Source organism: Cheilinus undulatus, linkage group 14 (genome assembly GCF_018320785.1).
Source record: "Cheilinus undulatus linkage group 14, ASM1832078v1, whole genome shotgun sequence".
Taxonomy (NCBI): domain Eukaryota; kingdom Metazoa; phylum Chordata; class Actinopteri; order Labriformes; family Labridae; genus Cheilinus; species Cheilinus undulatus.
This window is the reverse complement of record NC_054878.1, coordinates 9,459,069-9,478,863: the sequence shown is the minus strand read 5'-3', so window position 1 is coordinate 9,478,863 and position 19,795 is coordinate 9,459,069. Positions and strand designations below refer to the sequence as shown.

The 19,795-nt window shown below is 38.2% G+C and overlaps 1 protein-coding gene across 1 annotated transcript in view; it reads left to right on the top strand.

Moving 5' to 3' along the window:
- The first annotated feature begins 3,764 nt into the window (after positions 1-3,764).
- LOC121521674 (gamma-aminobutyric acid receptor subunit rho-2-like) overlaps positions 3,765-19,795 on the top strand; it is a 68,649-nt gene continuing 52,618 nt past the window's right edge. Inside the window, exons 1-2 of the mRNA XM_041805808.1 lie at positions 3,765-3,886; positions 19,085-19,191. Coding sequence (XP_041661742.1) covers positions 3,765-3,886; positions 19,085-19,191 — 229 coding nt within the window. The remainder of the gene's footprint in view (positions 3,887-19,084; positions 19,192-19,795) is intronic.

Here is a 19,795-nt window from a genome sequence, read left to right as displayed (position 1 = left end):
ATCCCTCACGTTCACACTTCTCCATTGTGGGAGTGAAAAATGTTTGAACGACTCAAAACGAGTAACGTCTTCTCATCACTACCGCTGTCATATCTTTGCAGGGAAGAGTTTACAATGATTCTGACTGTGGCAACAAAAACGTCAGCACTTTCAACGAAGTGAAAAGCTTTTAACGATGAGGACAAACAGCAGATGAAAGAAACAAACGTGTTACAGTCCTTGGTTTTCTTCAGCATTTCAAAGCCTGGGGCTGAAACTGGATCGTGTCTTTCAGCTGCTGTTTAGCTTCATCATCAAAAGTTTGGGACTTCAAGGCGAGTGCTGATGTTTTTGGCTTTTATGTTTCATGAGTTAGCACGAGTCAGCCTTGAGGAGTTTTGAGTTAAGCTTCCTGGTTCTTTGCTGGACAATCCTGACTCCCAATGCACTGGCTGATATAATAAATAAGAATGCAAACACAGAATAAGCTAACAAGCCAAGAATGGTGAGCACAGACACAGATGGCTGCTAATCAGTCTGAACAAATACATGAAGATACGAAAGGTGGAGCTCAGTCAGTGCGATAAAACTCACAATAAGATGGAGTATTTGTCTGAAGAGCACAAACATGGCCCAGAGGTTATGTTCTTTTTTTTAAAATTCCTTTGTGCCATAGTAGCTACACTATATTGCCAAAAGTATTCGCTCACCTGCCTTGACACGCATATGGACTTAAGTGACATCCCATTCTTAATCCATAGGGTTTAATATGACGTGGGTCCACCCCTTGCAGCTATAACAGCTTCAGCTCTTCTGGGAAGGCTTTCCACAAGGTTTAGGAGTGTGTTTATGGGAATTTTTGACCATTCTTCCAGAAGCACACTTGTGAGGTTACACACTGATGTTGGATGAGAAGGCCTGGCTCTCAGTCTCCGCTCTAATTCATCCCAAAGGTGTTCTATTGGGTTGAGGTCAGGACTCTGTGCAGGCCAGTCAAGTTCATCCACACCAAACTCTCTCATCCATGTCTTTATGGACCTTTCTTTATGCACTGGTGCACAGTCATGTTGGAACAAGAAGGGGCCATCCCCAAACTGTTCCCACAAAGTTGGGAGCATGGAATTGTCCAAAATGTCTTGGTATGCTGAAGCATTCAGAGTTCCTTTCACTGGAACTAAGGGGCCAAGCCCAGCTCCTGAAAAACAAAATTTACACTTGGCACAATTTAGTCCAACAAGTACTGATCTCCTGGCAACCGCCAAACCCAGACTCATCCATCAGATTGCCAAATAGAGGAGCGCGATTCGTCTCCATTGCACTAGGGTCCAGTAGCAGCATGCTTTGCACCACTGCATCTGATGCTTTGCATTGCACTTGGTGATGTATGTCTTGGATGCAGCTGCTCGGCCATGGAAACCCATTCCATGAAGCTCTCTACACACTGTTCTTGAGCTAATCTGAAATTTGGAGGTCTGTAGCGATTGACTCTGCAGAAAGTTGGTGACCTCTGCGCACTATGTGCCTCAGCATCTGCTGACCCCGCTCCGTCATTTCACATGGCCTGCCACTTCGTGGCTGAGTTGCTGTCGTTCCCAATCACTTCCACTTTGTTACAACACCACTGACAGTTGACTGTGGAATAATTAGGAGTGAGGAAATTTCACCACTGGACTTGTTGCACAGGTGGCATCCTATCACAGTACCACGCTGGAATTCACTGAGCTCCTGAGAGCAACCCATTCTTTCACAAATGTTTGTAGAAACAGTCTGCATGCCTAGGTGCTTGATTTTATACACCTGTGGCCATGGAAGTGATTGGAACACCTGATTTCAATTATTTGGATGGGTCAGTGAATACTTTTGTTATATGTCCATCTTAAAAATGTAAATCCCCTTTCTTAACAGAATGAAAATGGGTTAAAGTGGCAATAACAAACCTAAAAAGTGGTAAAAAGGGCTAGAAGTGCAAATATTTGCTTAAAAAGTGGTCAAATTTGGTAGAAAAATTGGTGAAATTAGATTTAAAAGTGTTGGAAATGGGGTTAAAGGGGCAAAAACGCGTGGAAAAGATGGTGAAATGCATTTTTAAAAGTGGTGAAAATTGGTCTAAATGGGCAAAAATGTGTTAGCTGAGGCAGAAATTGGCAGAATTTCTTTAAAATGGCAAAACAAAGGCCATAACAATGAGGCCATAAGACTGGGTGTAAAAAGTGGTGAATAAGGGTTAATTGTAGCAATAACTGGTCAACAGAGGCAACAGAAAGTGGACAGAGAAAATAATTTGTTTTGTAGTGGCAGAAATTAACAAAAGTGGCAAAAATGTGTTAAAATTGGCAAGAAAATGGTGGTACAAAGTGGTAAAAACAGGTTTAAATGTGTTAAAATTGGTGTAAAGTGGCCAAACTCGGTAAAAAAAAAAGGCAAAATAAGTGCAAATTGCACAAAAGTGATGAAAGGTGGCAAACAGTGGCACAATTGGATGGGAAAAGTGTTAAAAAAGTGGCACAAATAAAAGCTTTCAACATGTGGATCTAAAGAAAGTTAGAGCCCAGTCTTTGGCTTGTCGGGGTCCACATCTGTTAGCGAGCTGGTGTTCAGACTTTTTTTTTATACATTACTTTGATTTCAGCATAAATCTCATCAAATGACCATGGTTTCTTTTACATTTAACTAATTCTTGTGCATACATTTTCATTAAAAAATGATAAAATACATTATTTCAAATAATTTATAAAATATTCCTATTTTCTTTTTAAGGCATCGGCGACCCCCTCTCAGTGTCTCCCCCACGTTGAGAACCACTGCCTTAAGGCTCCTGTTCAGGACCATTATCCCCAACCATGCGGCCCTCTGAGTATAAAACAACATAAAGATGTGGATGGTCTAGATGATCAACTCAGCTGCAGTGCAGGTGTTCTTCTCATATCTTCAAAAGATAAAATGAAACTGAAAATGTAGGCAAAGGTGAGATTAATCCAGATTAACAGTGGACATTCTCAGATTAATTGTGATTAAGACTGTTAAATGTTTGACAGCCCTAATGTGACGTTTCAGTCCAAAAACTCTACATATTGTTCCTTTAATTTCTCCTCCTCTAACAGCGACTGAAGGTTGTAGAGTCCTGAGAGAAACAGATGTCAACATCAACAAATTAGGTCAGAGAGAGGATGCCCTCACACACATGTCCGACACTGCAAAAAGTGTCAGATATAAATAAAAAAAGTCCAACACTGCAAGAAATAGAAACAGAGGAAACAGCTGGGCAACCAGGGGAAGTTTAAATCAAAGAAACAAGACACACTTTTGTCCAATCCTCCAGACAGATCCAGCATCAAATCAGAGCTCCTCACTTCTGTATTTTAAGGATGTGGTCCTATTTCAGGTTTTAGTTTTGGGGTGGTTATAAGCAGAGGGGATTATGGGACATATTATTTTCTTCCCTATAATGAGGCACTGTCTCCTGCCTCCTGTAGAAATGTTCAGTCTCTCCTCAGTGGGGACGTGATTTTGTTTCTCTGTTCCTCGCATGTGGTGCTGATGCTGCGCGCCTGAGCCACAGAAGCCCCCTCCGGAGTGTGCAGACCAATCAGAGCTCGGATCAGACTCTAGCATCCCCTCTCTTCCTCTCCCCCTCTCTCTCTCTCTCACTCCTCTTCCTCCACCACAGTCCTCGGTCACTCCTCATCCTGCCGCGGCGGACAGGAAGATGTTACGGCGCACTGAGCGCACGGCACGCAGACCCAAAGCGGCACAGATCGACTCTCTGCGGGACTTTTAGACTCACTATGCGCTGTTACGCCAGGTTTGTGCTCCTGCTGCTGTGTCTGGTGCTGATCGGGGAGTGCAGGAAGCACAGAAGTAGGAAAAAGCGCTGGTCTGCGCCCGCGGAGGCGCACAAGCCCGGGACGTAAGTACCGAGATTCTTACCATCCTTTTCAATTAAGATCAACATGTGAGGTGTACAGAATACACTGAACATGTACAGTGCCAGCAAAGTCTCCACTGGACAAAAACTCGACCAGAAAAATCAGGGGAAACAGAAAGTGTTTCTCTTTCGTGCGCCTGACAGCTCCAATTTACGCGCAACTCTGCAACAGAGTAGGGCTGGGCTGGATACTTAGTGTTTTTCAGATATGTCGATATACATTCTTTCCAAAGAGATAACGAGGTAAGACAACATCATTTATAATGGATGCTCAGTAAACGCTCAGTAAAAGGATTTCTGGCAGTGAGAACCACCAACAGTATGCTTACTGACCCCAGGATTATCTATGAAATCTGAATGGGAAACCATAATCCTATTTGGTCTAACAGAAGCATTTATAATATTAGAAAAATTACATCACATAGCTGACTGATACCACAGCAGCTAAATTAGAAACCACAAACAACCAATAATAGTGCTCTCAGAGGCAGGCAGACACGTGCACACTGCCTAAACTGCATGTTCATATCCAAAGATACTGAATGACTTCATCTGTTTAAAAATGATAAAATCTCAGCTATCTTATGATCACTGGTATCAAATACTTAGTCTTTATACTGTTCAGTTCTATTTTAACCAAAAGAGAGAAGTTCTCTCTAAATTGCACAAATTCACTGGCCATTTTGTGACAATGGGTGGAGCTGGACAGGAGCATGGGGATCATTAAACTAAAGGTTAAAACAATAAATCACCCAGTATTTGGTGCGTAGGAAGTCTGTTTTTGTTACTGTGGTAGAAAACAAAAATCAGTATCATTTAATTCTTACTAATAGTATAGATCAGGAGTTTTAAAGCTATGGCCCGGGGGCCAAATGTGGCCAGCGGTCTATTTTTGATTGGCCTGCTGCAAGTTCTAAAAATTAAAGAAATATGGCCCACATTTGAACACGAAGCTTGTGTTTGACTGCTTTGCATTTGTTGGTTTAAGCACATGGGAATGTTTGTAAACAGGAAGGATTTATTGATTTATTTTTTTTGGTAACTAAATTAACCCTCCAAAAGTGACATTTTGGTTGTTTTTATTTGTTCGTCTGTCAATATAGCGGTCAGTTTAAAGGCTAACTGTATGAAATTTTGCCACTCTTTTTTCATTTTTATTTTCTAATTCCAAAATTCTGTCCATTAGAAGTGTACAGAATAGGAGATCTGCATCACACTGACACCCTTTCACCTTGTGACCAAATTTGCGAGACAGACCGTTTGTGTACACGAGGTCAAAGGGTGTACTTTTTTTTTTTTAACTCTCATTGTGCCAAAAGTAATGATGCATTAAAATCAGTTTTTTTAATCAATTATTAACATGGTAAAGGCTGTAATATCTTCATCACAAATATTTCCCTTTGCACCTCATTTTTGGAAATATTGCACGTTTTGTGTCTTTTCCGAAAAAAATCAGGGGTTCTAATGAAAAAAAGGCCATAAAAATATTTAAAATATTGAAAAATTATAATAAACGTCATATCTATGGATATGTTTGAAGTTGTTGAAAAGATCTGATGCAGTTAAAGTAAAAAAAAAATTATGTTTTACATTTTTATTGCACTTTTATGAGACGGATCATTTGTGTACATGAGGTTAAAGGGTGTATGTTAATTTTAAAGTATGCAGGAGGGTCAAGACAACACTATAAATAATAAACATATCGACAACCCAAATAAGTACAATATCTTAATTTATAATGCCCTGATGGATTACAGAGGCAAATAGTACCATTTTAGGGTTGCAGCCAGTATTAGCCAGGGTCGACCAGGGCTCCCTGAAATCTGATTGGCCCACTAAAATTGGTTGAATGATTCCATATTTGGCTTGCCAGCCATTAACTGGCCATTAAAGTATACACAGTAACCAGTCATGTCTTAACCATCATAAAATTGGTTTTACTGGCTTTAATATCCTTAAGGTGATATATATAAAGGTGGCCCCACCATCCTTAGCTATATATATTTGTATGCAGCCCTCGGTGGAAAATGTTTGGACACTCGGTATAGATGCTCCTTTTAAAGGTACAGTGTGTAGAATTTGGCAGCATTTCGCCAAACAGAAACGGTGTAAATGGGATACAATGTTTATAAATCTATGTGAAGTTTGTTAAAATAAGTGCACAATCATCCCCTTTAACTTTCATTTTCTTTTTACAAAATTAGAAATAAGCTTTTTAAATTTACATTACCGCGGGTCGCCCTCACAGAGGCTGACATAACGAACCGCCATGTTGTCTACGGCAACTTTTTGGGGACAGAAAGAGCGAAATGCAATTTTTTTAAACGAACCTGCCCGCCAGTCCTGAAAGCTACCTGGAAGGCAGGTGGAGAAGAAGACTGACCTATAATCTATAAAAATAATGGTTACAAAAATGAATGAATAAACCCTCACCTCGTCACTGCTGTAAATGATGTCCGGCTCACGATCCTTTTTGGTCTTCACAGGCTCTTGTTGCTTAGTGATGTGACGTTTTGGCAACAGATCGGCTCATTCTAAAATCTGAACACTAGATGTCGCTAAAATGCCAAATTCTACACAAAGTACCTTTTAAGGAAATGAATTGCTAAATGGACTTGAGCTTGTAAAACACCCCAAGCTCCTTTACACTACAGGTCACAGCTAACCATTCATACACTTTAACTCCACATTCACAAAGAGTTTTTCTATGGAGAACTCACCACTGACTGTAATGGAAGAACTTTGGGATTAAGTGTCTCGCCCAAGGACACATCAACATGTGACTGAAGGGTCTGGGGATTGAACCCACAACCTTCTAATTCTGAGTCACAGCCAATAAATTCAATCAGGCTGTATATCGATTATATTTTTAATTGCTTTTAATCACTATTAGTCTTTTATTTGTTGCATTTTGAAAATTGTAATATTTTTCATTTAAAGCTGTTTTTTTTTTTTCATTTTGTATCTTTTTACTCTCTAATGCTGCGTTTAGTTGTTATGAGTTGGTTACTTGAAGACCAACGTTGCTCTGAGTTTCCGAGTCAAGCTCAGGGCACATTTGTGATGATGTATCTACCTGCCAAGTACTGAGTTAAACTGGAAGGCAGCATTAAATAAAGGGAAAGTTACCTGCTGTTTGGATACAGACCTGCTTTTATTTCGAAAGCAAATGAGCAAGTTTGGATCGAATCAAGGTTATGGCATGGACTTAACCGCAGAAAAAGGAATTTGCTATGGATTGAAAAGGAAATAAGGGTATTATAAAAAAAAAGTAAATGTTTAATAGGACAAGGTTAAGATGACTTTTGACTATCGACTGAGCTGTCTTTGAGTTTTTTAAAGATGAAATGAGACCTTAGGGGTCCACAGTCACACTGGTGTGATTTCATCATCTGCTATTTTCTTCACATGACAGCATGAAATCAAAGCCACGTTTTACATTGCAATGGAAAGTGTTTTTTGAGCTCTCTTTCATTTTGGTTTGATGTCAATAGGCCAAGTAAAACAGGAAATATGATCATTTGAATTTGATATACAAATTAATTTTACATAAGGGACGGTGGACCATACTGTACAGCATTGGTTCCCAACCTGGGGTCGTGGGGGCCGCCAAAGATCTTAGGCTTTGCCTGCTCTGAGGCTGCTGGGGGGGGGGGGGGGGTTTGGGGGGTACCACTTTTGTTAGGCACCTTTAGGGGAGCTCCAAGAAAAAAGGTTGCAGTTTGGTTACAACAAATTAAACTTATAAAGATACAGTTTTCATTTCATAAAGTTGTGGTAGTGCAGAAAAATGAAACCAAACATGAGCATGGTGTTTTTTATTGTCAATAGAAAAGTATGAACAAAATGGCAAAGTAGCCCAGTGGACTACTAATAGGTTGTTTCCACCGAGCATTTCGGTTCAGTTCGTTGCGGAACGGCACGCTTTTTTTGGCGTTTCCATAGAGAAAGGGTCCCAAAAAAGTGAACCGTACCGTCCCACTTTTTGGCACCCTTCCGTAGGGGTGCCAATCTTACCTAACCGTACCAAAAAGGTGGAGTTACACACAGAACAATAGGGGCTGCACTGACGTCACATCAGCGCACAACTCAGCTGCTCGCTGAGTTATTTTTTTAAAAGCACTTTCAGCTGAAATAAAGCTGTTTACTGCTTATTCCTGACTGATTTCTGTCACTCATCCTTTCTATAACTCTGCTGCTGGAACAGCTGACTCGCGCTGTCTGTGACTTTACATGCATGCTTTCACAGCCCCGCCCACCCAAGTGAGAGCATGGGTGTCTGTGGAAACACAAACTATTTTGGGGTTTAGCATACCAAACCATACCAAACCGAACTGAATCAAACCGGACCCCCTGATGGAAACACGGCCTAAGGGTTAAGGAGCAGTGGTGGACTGAGTACATGAGTGTGGTGGCTTCATCAAAGTGTGCTGAAAGAGACAATAAAGAATGCTAGTCATGCAAATTAAACAAATAATGCACTAATTATAGATCTTAAATGCATCACGATAATTGTGTTAATGTTGACAGCCTTAATAATTAAATGGAATGATAAATCTTAAATTTTTGTTTAAACATCGTATGCAGAGGTTATCATTAAACACCACGTGTTCCAAAAGGATGTATTCTCTGTTATTTTAATGACCAGTATTATCAGATAGTCCAGCTATGGGTTTCACCAGCTGTGCATGAGTTCAAACATAGCTTAGTTTGAACTAGGGCTGGGAAATATTAAATTGCAATGTGGCATGCTGCAATTTCCAAATCACAGAAGGTGCGATATTTATTAAGCCTGAAATGTTTTATTTTGCAGTGGAAATGTTATTCTTTACACATGCAAATATTTATGTGTATTTTTTTCTCAAATAGTTTGCAAAAAACCCTAGTTCCTTATTTCTGTATTTATTTTTCTTATTAAAAATGAGAATGATATGAAAATAACCATCCCCTTAAACATAGCAGATCATTTGGCCTTCTTAAAAAAAAATCAGCTCTATGTAGAATCATTTTTTTTACTTGTTTGTTTTAAATACACAAGATTAGGAACTTAAAAATAAACCCATATTAACCATAACTGCAATATAAGAGGGAAAAATTGCAATTAGATTGTTGTTCCAAATTGTCCCACAGAGTCAGCCCAAGGCATAAGCGACATAAGCGGCTGCTTAGGGCCCCGTCGCAACCAGGGGGCCCCCAAGAGTGAGGAAGTGAACGTTCACAAGCAGTTCAGAAGCAAACTATAGTGAAATCAGCCAGGCTGTGAAGGGAATGAGGTGCTGAGAGTAAAATTCAAGAAGAAACAGTGCCCCACCCCAGATTCAATAGTTTAAGTCGATGTTTTACATCGGGGGATTCGTATAACGCTGTTTTAGGCTGTTTCTTAAGTCTGTTCATTAAAACGCATATTTACCTAATGTTCTTGAACGCACCACACAACAGTCAAACAGCGTCTCTGCACTGGAGCAGTACAGACATGCTAAACACGAACTAGAGTCCCGTTAAAGTCGTGCTTTTCTTAAGTTTCTCTTACCATATTACTTCAACCACAGTTTAGTCTCTTCTTAGCGGGAAGCTGAGCTGTGTAGGGTCTAACTGTTTTAGTACGGACCGGGAGAAAGGACATAAAGAGGATAAACGTTAGCAGGCTCGTAGTCATCGTGCACCAGACCACAGGGATACATAAACACGATCACAGGTAAGACAGAGGTTAATGACATTTTCCAGATTAATATAATTAGAGAGTAATGACGTGACTTTATAGATCTGTAGCCTGTTATTTTAGTGTTTAATGAAGAGAACGAAGCATGCACCGTCATAATATCTGACTTTAAGAGGGGATTTCATGTTAATACAGATCATTAAAGAGCTGTAAAGTAAACGTTTCTATATAAAACTAGCTCTGTCACTGTAATAGGATTCATGGTTGAGGTTAAAAGCATGTAAAATAAATGAACTACTAGCCGTCTGTGTTGTTCTATGGCTCTAAATCCTTCAAAAATGTGATGTTTCAGAAAGAGGAGGATGTGCGTTAAAAGGGAGGGTGTAGGACATCAACAGGTTTATTTCTGACAGAGGTGGAGTACTAGATTATTGTACTGTGGTAAAAGTAAAAATACCTAAAATATACTTAAGTTAAAGTAAAAGTAGTGATCTGTAAATCTACTTTAGAAAAAGTAAGTCATTTAAAATGTACTCAAAGTACTGAGTAGCTATTTTTGATACCTGAGGTGGGTCTACAGTAAAATAGGATCTTTTTTAATGTGAAATAACTACAAGAACATGAATCTATAACCAGGTTGTTGTTATAAGGTGAGACCTGACCTAAAGTCAAATTCAGCAGCAGTTTTAGGATGAAATGTGATTCTGTCTCTGCTGACCGTCATGTGCTGTGAAGTCAAACTTCAGGACATTTTCTTGTTGGCTGAAAGCTAAAATCGCCTCATTTTGGCTTTTAGTGTTTTGTTTTTTTTTACTCAGTACTTAATACTTTTTAAAATGTAGTGAGGTACAATACTTCGCTTAAAATGTATTTAAGTAAAAGTAAAAGTACTGATTTTGAAATATACTCAAAAAAGTACAAGTACACAAAAATACTACTCAGTTACACTAACTTGAGTAAATGTAATTAGTCACTTTCCACCCCTGATTTCTGTGTTTTGTACATAAATGTTAAGTTATTACCATTAACACATTAAAAAGACTGATTTTATTTTTAGTGTGGATGCATGCTGATGAGGCGGGGTCTCCTAAAGAATGACTGACAGATAAGAAAAAGAGGGAGAAGTCCATCTCCTTCACAAGTGTCCACTCCTACAGACTTCAGGACCTTAAGGGGCTCCAACACAGCCCTCTCCTGGCAGATAGTCCAGGAAAAATAAGGGAGACAGGAAGCCTTCTCATCTGTGTGCATAAAGGTAAAACCCAGAACATCCCAGCAGAGACAGAGGAGTGGAGGACTTCCTGATCTCCCAGAGACAATCACAGTCCTTTCCCGATCCACAACAGTCCAGCTCACAGCTCAGTTTACTACTTGCATGTCAGTGGGCCCAGAGTCTGGATCTAATAGTCACTACTATTATGTTTAGGGATGATCATCAGTGGACTAAATAGAGAGTTCATTCACACTGGTCAAATACATAAATCTAGTTTGACTCATTTAAAGAATCAACTGAGACAAATTACTTTATAAAACGTGACATGTTGAATTTCTCTCAATATCTACAATGTGGTTTGACATAAAATGAAGAAAATCTCAAGTTCTGCTACCTCATTTTTTCTCCACTGGGGTTTAGATAAGTAGTATATGTGCAGATCATCTAGCATTGACTGCATCACTAACAGTGATCAGCGGTTGGGGGGGCCCCAGTCAAACTTTGCTTAGGGCCCCAAGTAAGCTTGGGAGAGTTGTCCAGCCCTCAGTCAGTGTTTTTATCCCATACTGGCTCTAGATTTCGGCTGTAGGCTTTGTTAATTGTTAATGTTAAATGCTTTGTCATGTCTTTCATACACTTTTGGCGTTGTTAGAGGATAAACGGTAGTTAGCATACGTGTTTTTAGCCCTTAACCTGTTTAGAGACAAAAACAGACATGAGAGGCAGCTCTGTAACAAACATTGGGTTAAAAACGCCTTTCACTGATTGGTTGAATTAAATGAAAAAGTCACATGTGCAACATCATATTGGTTAGTTTGGACGCAGCTCCATAAGGTGAGATCAACCTTCCATCCCAGTGGTGCAACCAAACAATGACTTGACTAAAGTTAGGACTGAAACAGTTTTAACCTAGAGTTTAATCTGGACTTTAAACCATAACTTTAGAACTTGCTGATAGTTGGTGCAACAGGCTGAACCATGTAATGATCTTGAACCAACAGAGAGAGAGAATTGCACAAATACATCGGCAACCTTTTGGAACAGCGGATGGAACTGGCGAAGAGCAGGGGCTTATTAAACTAAGGGTCATGAAAAAACCACAAATTATCCGATGTTGAGTTTCATAAACTTCTATTATCATTTGATTTTTCCCTTCTCAACTTTTTTGTCTTAAATTGTCAAAATTGCAGGCAATCTTCTCTCTCTAGATTGTACCAATAAGTCGGCAACATTTGGAAAAATGCAAGCGTTTCCCTAATTCCTGGCCAGTTCCACAAACTTTTCCAAATGTCGTCTGCATATTTGTGCAATTTAAAACATGTATAGAAGTTTGCTTGTGGTTTTTGGTGACAAAAAAAACAAATTAATACCCAATTTTAGGTGTCTAGGACTTCTTTTTTGCTGCTGTGGTATCAACATGTATCAGTATAGGTATGTTGTCATAGGAAAAAATCATGCCTTCATATTTCTAGCTAAAAAAGGGATAACAAATGTGGTGATGATATTAAAATTATAAAATTATGATTCTAGTAAAAATCAAATAATATTGAGACCTGTCTGATTCCACAGCAACAAATGTAGAAATCCTACCCTCTGAATATTGGGCTTATTTAATGATCTATGAATATAGAAGACAAACACCTGCACTTTGCAAGGATGTAATTTGATTTTTACAAGAATCATATTAAAGTTTATAATTGTATAATTGAGGCAAATGTTTTTTTTTTATTCGTTTACAGAAAATAATATTACCACAGAGAGAAGCTCACTGGATATTACTGCCTCATAATTTCCAAGAATTTCTGAAACTAAACATTTACATCCGGTCTGAGCAAACCCTTCTAACATCACTGTCCAGTCTTAATGATTTATTTATGTTGTGCTTCTGGGTTTATTTTGTGGCCTTTGCCTATTAATTGATGGATCAAACACTCCGAGCAGAGTGCTTTCTCGCTGATCCATCATCCTTGAGGAAACTTGTGTTGGTGTTTACATCCGAGGGTAGAATCCTCCCTGCAGACGGAGTGAAGGATGTTATTTCAGGTGAATTCTTTATGAAGCCTCCCCACAGAGAGGCTGATTCTTCTTTTTAATCCTCATGTGTGGCTGTTTTTCTCTCCTTTCACAGTCACACTCCAAGCTGCAGCAGCTTCACTTGTTCTGATAATTTTCATGGGTTTATTCTGCTGAGGAAAAAAATGGATTTTATCACTTTACCAGACCAGGCGCCGCTTTGAAACATGCATTTCTTATTTCAAAGAAACAACACTTTACAACAAATAGGACACACATACAAAGAGGTCAAGTTATTGGGTAACAAATGATTAACTAAACAGTAGTAAACCAGAGAACCAGTGAAAAACTAATGAAAAGAAAATGATGAATTAGTGACTCTGTACTAAACTAGTTATTCTGTTTTTTCCCCTGGTTCAGCAGTTGGTACCTCTTTTATTCCCTGGTTAACAAGATGTCACTGACTAAGTTACTGATTCATTTGTTTCCTGGTTAATAGAAGTTACTGACTCATTTGTTTCCTGGTTAACTAGCAGTTAGTGACTCATTTGTTTCCTGGTTAACTAGCAGTCACTGACTCATTTGTTTCCTGGTAAATAGAAGTTACTGACTCATTTGTTTCCTGGTTAACTAGCAGTCACTGACTCATTTGTTTCTTGGTTAACTAGCAGTTAGTGACTCATTTGTTTCTTGGTTAACTAGCAGTTAGTGACTCATTTGTTTCCTGGTTAACTAGAAGTTAGTGACTCATTTGTTTCCTGGTTAATAGAAGTTACTGACTCATTTGTTTCCTGGTTAACTAGCAGTTAGTGACTCATTTGTTTCCTGGTTAACTAGCAGTTAGTGACTCATTTGTTTCCTGGTTAACTAGAAGTTAGTGACTCATTTGTTTCCTGGTTAATAGAAGTTAGTGACTCATTTGTTTCCTGGTTAACTAGCAGTTAGTGACTCATTTGTTTCCTGGTAAATAGAAGTTACTGATTCATTTGTTTCCTGGTTAACTAGCAGTTAGTGACTCATTTGTTTCCTGGTTAACTAGCAGTTAGTGACTCATTTGTTTCCTGGTTAACTAGCAGTTAGTGACTCATTTGTTTCCTGGTTAATAGAAGTTAGTGACTCATTTGTTTCCTGGTTAATAGAAGTTACTGACTCATTTGTTTCCTGGTTAATAGAAGTTAGTGACTCATTTGTTTCCTGGTTAACTAGCATTTACTGACTCATTTGTTTCCTGGTTAACTAGCAGTTAGTGACTCATTTGTTTCCTGGTTAATAGAAGTTACTGACTCATTTGTTTCCTGGTTAATAGAAGTTACTGATTCATTTGTTTCCTGGTTAACTAGCAGTTAGTGACTCATTTGTTTCCTGGTTAATAGAAGTTAGTGACTCATTTGTTTCCTGGTTAATAGAAGTTACTGATTCATTTGTTTCCTGGTTAACTAGCAGTTAGTGACTCATTTGTTTCCTGGTTAACTAGCAGTTAGTGACTCATTTGTTTCCTGGTTAACTAGCAGTTAGTGACTCATTTGTTTCCTGGTTAACTAGCAGTTAGTGACTCATTTGTTTCCTGGTTAACTAGAAGTTCCTGACTCATTTGTTTCCTGGTTAATAGAAGTTACTGACTCATTTGTTTCCTGGTTAACTAGCAGTTACTGACTCATTTGTTTCCTGGTTAACTAGCAGTTAGTGACTCATTTGTTTCCTGGTTAATAGAAGTTACTGACACATTTGTTTCCTGGTTAATAGAAGTTACTGACTCATTTGTTTCTTGGTTAACTAGCAGTTAGTGACTCATTTGTTTCCTGGTAAATAGAAGTTACTGACTCATTTGTTTCCTGGTTAACTAGCAGTTACTGACTCATTTGTTTCCTGGTTAATAGAAGTTAGTGACTCATTTGTTTCCTGGTTGACTAGCAGTTAGTGACTCATTTGTTTCCTGGTTAACTAGCAGTTAGTGACTCATTTGTTTCCTGGTTAACTAGCAGTTACTGACTCAATTGTTTCCTGGTTAACTAGCAGTTAGTGACTCATTTGTTTCCTGGTAAATAGAAGTTACTGACTCATTTGTTTCCTGGTTAACTAGCAGTTAGTGACTCATTTGTTTCCTGGTTAACTAGCAGTTAGTGACTCATTTGTTTCCTGGTTAACTAGCAGTTACTGACTCATTTGTTTCCTGGTTAACTAGCAGTTACTGACTCATTTATTTCCTGGTTAACTAGCAGTTACTGACTCATTTGTTTCATGGTTAACTAGCAGTTAGTGACTCATTTGTTTCCTGGTTAACTAGCAGTTACTGACTCATTTGTTTCCTGGTTAACTAGCAGTTACTGACTCATTTATTTCCTGGTTAACTAGCAGTTACTGACTCATTTGTTTCCTGGTTAACTAGCATTTACTGACTCATTTGTTTCCTGGTAAATAGAAGTTACTGACTCATTTGTTTCCTGGTTAACTAGAAGTTACTGACTCATTTGTTTCCTGGTAAATAGAAGTTACTGATTCATTTGTTTCCTAGTAAATAGAAGTTACTGACTCATTTGTTTCCTGGTTAACTAGAAGTTACTGACTCATTTGTTTCCTGGTAAATAGAAGTTACTGACTCATTTGTTTCCTAGTAAATAGAAGTTACTGACTCATTTGTTTCCTGGTAAATAGAAGTTACTGACTCATTTGTTTCCTAGTAAATAGAAGTTACTGACTCATTTGTTTCCTAGTAAATAGAAGTTACTGACTCATTTGTTTCCTGGTAAATAGAAGTTACTGACTCATTTGTTTCCTAGTAAACAGAAGTTACTGACTCATTTGTTTCCTAGTAAACAGAAGTTACTGACTCATTTGTTTCCTAGTAAATAGAAGTTACTGACTCATTTGTTTCCTGGTAAATAGAAGTTACTGACTCATTTGTTTCCTGGTTAACTAGAAGTTACTGACTCATTTGTTTCCTGGTAAATAGAAGTTACTGACTCATTTGTTTCCTGGTTAACTAGAAGTTACTGACTCATTTGTTTCCTGGTAAATAGAAGTTACTGATTCATTTGTTTCCTAGTAAATAGAAGTTACTGACTCATTTGTTTCCTGGTAAATAGAAGTTACTGACTCATTTGTTTCCTGGTAAATAGAAGTTACTGACTCATTTGTTTCCTAGTAAATAGAAGTTACTGACTCATTTGTTTCCTAGTAAATAGAAGTTACTGACTCATTTGTTTCCTGGTAAATAGAAGTTACTGACTCATTTGTTCCCTGGTAAATAGAAGTTACTGACTCATTTGTTTCCTGGTAAATAGAAGTTACTGACTCATTTGTTTCCTAGTAAATAGAAGTTACTGACTCATTTGTTTCCTGGTAAATAGAAGTTACTGACTCATTTGTTCCCTGGTAAATAGAAGTTAGTGACTCATTTGTTTCCTGGTAAATAGAAGTTACTGACTCATTTGTTTCCTGGTAAATAGAAGTTACTGACTCATTTGTTTCCTGGTAAATAGAAGTTACTGACTCATTTGTTTCCTGGTAAATAGAAGTTACTGACTCATTTGTTTCCTAGTTAACTAGCAGTTACTGACTCATTTGTTTCCTGGTTAATAGAAGTTACTGACTCATTTGTTTGCTGGTTAACTAGCAGTTAGACTGACTCATTTGTTTCCTGGTAAACATCTTTATTCCTTCTTTAAAGTTTTACCAGAGAAACTCTCGTTGTTTACTGAACTCCTGATCTTTTCTTTTGTTATCTTCCTGCCTTTGAATTTGATCTCACACTGCAGATAAAAGGAGTTTGGCCTTTGTTTCCTGGTAAATAGACCGGAGTTACTGACTCATTTGCTTTCACTGGTAAAAAGAAGTTAGTGACTCATTTGTTTCTGAAATGTGCCTAGAAGTTTTATGTAAATCTGATCAATCCTGTGTAACTTGTGAGAATTACATCTTTTTTGGGGTTCAATAGTAAATCTGAGCCAAATCATGTTTTTCCTGCATAAACAGCTGCTTCAAAAATACTGACTCATTTGTTTCCTAGTAAATAGAAGTTACTGACTCATTTGTTAAAATCATAGAGGTAAATAGAAGTTACTGACTCATTTGTCAGTTTATATAAGAAGACCTGCCAAAAACTGAAGGCTGGGTACAGCTTTGAATTATGTTTGACACTAAAGCTGTGTTTACGCAGAAGTGATCGTTTTTCATTTTCATTTTCAAGGTTGCTCCATGTACACATGACGTTTTGATAACAACCAGTGTGTGCAGAGATCCACAAAAAGACTCAAACATTGTATAAACTGGCCAGGTGGTGGTGTTACTTTGTACTGAAGCTATGAATTGCATACTCCCACTTTCTATGCTGCAGAGCGGTGAGCCTTTAAGCATAGAAATTAGGACAGAATTAACTTCAAGAAAATGCAGACTTTGGGAGAGCAGCACAAACAAACCACAGGAGTCAACCTTTGCTGTGGTCCACCTACCGGTGTGGCAAATGACTAGACACATAATGTGGGAGAATAAAAGGTCTGCATATTCAGGGGGACTGTATAATAGCAGTTTCCATGACTACAGTGATGTGCTGTTGCACAACGCCAATTACAAAAAAGTTGGGGCGCTGTGTAAATAAAACTAGAATGTAATGATTTGCATATCTTATTCACAATAGAACGTAAACAACATATCAGATGTTCAAACTGGGACATTTTACCATTTCATAAAAAATGTTAGCTCATTTTGAATTTGATGGCAGCAACAAATCTCCAAAAAGAAGGGATGGGACAGAAAATGGTTGGAAATTTAAGTAGTCCTGATGAAAAAAAGCTGGAGGAGCATTTTAAAACTAACTGGATAAATTGGCAACAGGTCAGTAAAATGGCTGGGTATAAAAGGAGCATTTTTAGAGAGGCAGGGTATTTCCAGCCACTGACACTTGTTCTTGTAAAAGTTCTATGTGTAAACTATCCATTATTATAACAGTGCACTAGGGCCACTCCAAAAAATGAAGAAAATGTGTCAATTTTCAAGAAAAAAAATCCTAAAATTTCTCAAGTGTAAAAAGTCATTAATTTATGGGGGAAAAAAAGAAAATCTTAACTTTAAATCCGTGAATGTACATCAATCAAAACTTAGAGAGTCTTGTAAATTTCTAACTTTACAATGTTGTAAATTTATGAATGTAAAACTTGAAATTTTTTAGATTTTAATATCAAATTTCAGGTGTTTTACGCTGTAATCTTTTGAGTTTTTCCCATAAATTTCTGACTTTTTAAACTCTTAAATTCTGATTTTTTTTCTCCTGTAAACATAGACTTTATAATCTCAAAAATTTACCTTCTCCACAAAAATGTTCACTCTTTTGCTCAAAAGTTAATGGCTCTGCTTACATTTTTTTTTATCTTTTATGGGCCTTAATACACTGCCGTACATTAATTTTTGAATCATAATTTTGAAAACATTTGTGTACATCTAATTTTGACAACATCAGAGCAGACAGGGTCTGGCACCCCCCCCCCCCTTGAAATCTTTGGTGCCCCCCAAAGGGGTGCCTGGTACTCAGTTGGGGATCCACTGTCATAAAGATGGGCAAAGGTTGACCAATCTGCATAAAACCATATCTGAAAAAGTGTGGTACAATTTCAGATAATTGTTCCTCAACGTAAAACTTCAAAACCTTTAAATACAATGATCTACAGTCCACAATATCATCAAAAGATTCTGATAATCTGGAGAAATCTCTGTCAGACATTCAAAATCCAAGATATTTCTCAGCTGTGGTGAACTCTGTCAAAATACAACACATCTGCAGCTGTTCTGTCTCTCAGCTGTAGAAAGGCAGGGACCCCACACTGTCATGGTTTGGCACCAGATTCACGCAAGAGAATAAATGCTTGGATTAAAAGTTAAGACTAAAATGTGAGGACTTTTAATGGGCTAAAACTAGACTAACTAGAAAAGGTAGAAATGACTAAAATGTGACAAAAACTAAAAGGCATTTAATCTAAAGACTAAGACTGAGACTAAAATAAAAATAGCTATCAAAATTAACACTGTATTAATTGCTCATGCTCTTCCGGCCCCCTGGTGGCCCTGCATAAAAAACAGACATGATTCACCCCAGCTTTTATGGAATTGAAAAGTTTTTCAGTCTGGAGTCTGTTTTTCTTCCAGGAACTAAAGCACATCACAAAAACAATAAGAATTGTTTGGAAATTTCTGGTCAGAAAGCTGAACCGCACTGACAGACAATAAATCACAATAACAGGATTTATCCTTTCAGATTAATCTTAAGAGTCAGTGAAAACCTCTCCTCTCTGTTTCCTGTCTCCAGTCCTCTGTCCAAGAAGGTGGCAGATGGAACTAAAACCCGAAAGCTGAAAACGAGTCACCTCCTGCGAATCGACGAGCATGACTTCACCATGAGGCCGGCCTTCGCAGGTAAGCCCTCAGAGCTTTGTGTGTCTGTGATTGTGTGTCTGAGTGATGTGACACACCCACAGGATTAGTCTCAGTTCACCCTTTGTTGAACCTGAGCGTGAAGTAAATGTTGATAGCACGCAGACTGACGGAGCAGAAACAGGTTTATTTATGCCTCCTGTCTGTTCTTCCACCACTCTGACGAACCTGAAGAGGACAGGAAGAGACAGAAAAGGAGCATGGAGTAGTTTTCATTAGGTTTTAACAGTCACTGAGACACTGCAGGGAATATCAGCAGAGTTTGGTAGAGACCCACTCAAACTATAGCAATGAAACAGGCTGTAGGGGCTGCAATGTAAGCCCCGTTCCTGATGTCTTTTTATTGTGCACATTTGCAACACTTGGATGTTTCAGATCACCAAACAAATCCTTACATAAGAAAAGATAACCTAAATACAACATGCAGTTTTTAAATGCTGATATCATCTATTAAGGGAAAAAGTCATCCAAGCCTACCTGGACCTGTCTGAAAAAGTAACTGTGGCCTCATTAAGTCATGCATTAACTGTGATTAAACATGTTATTTGGAAAGCTGAGTTCAATTTCACTCATGACACCCAGACCT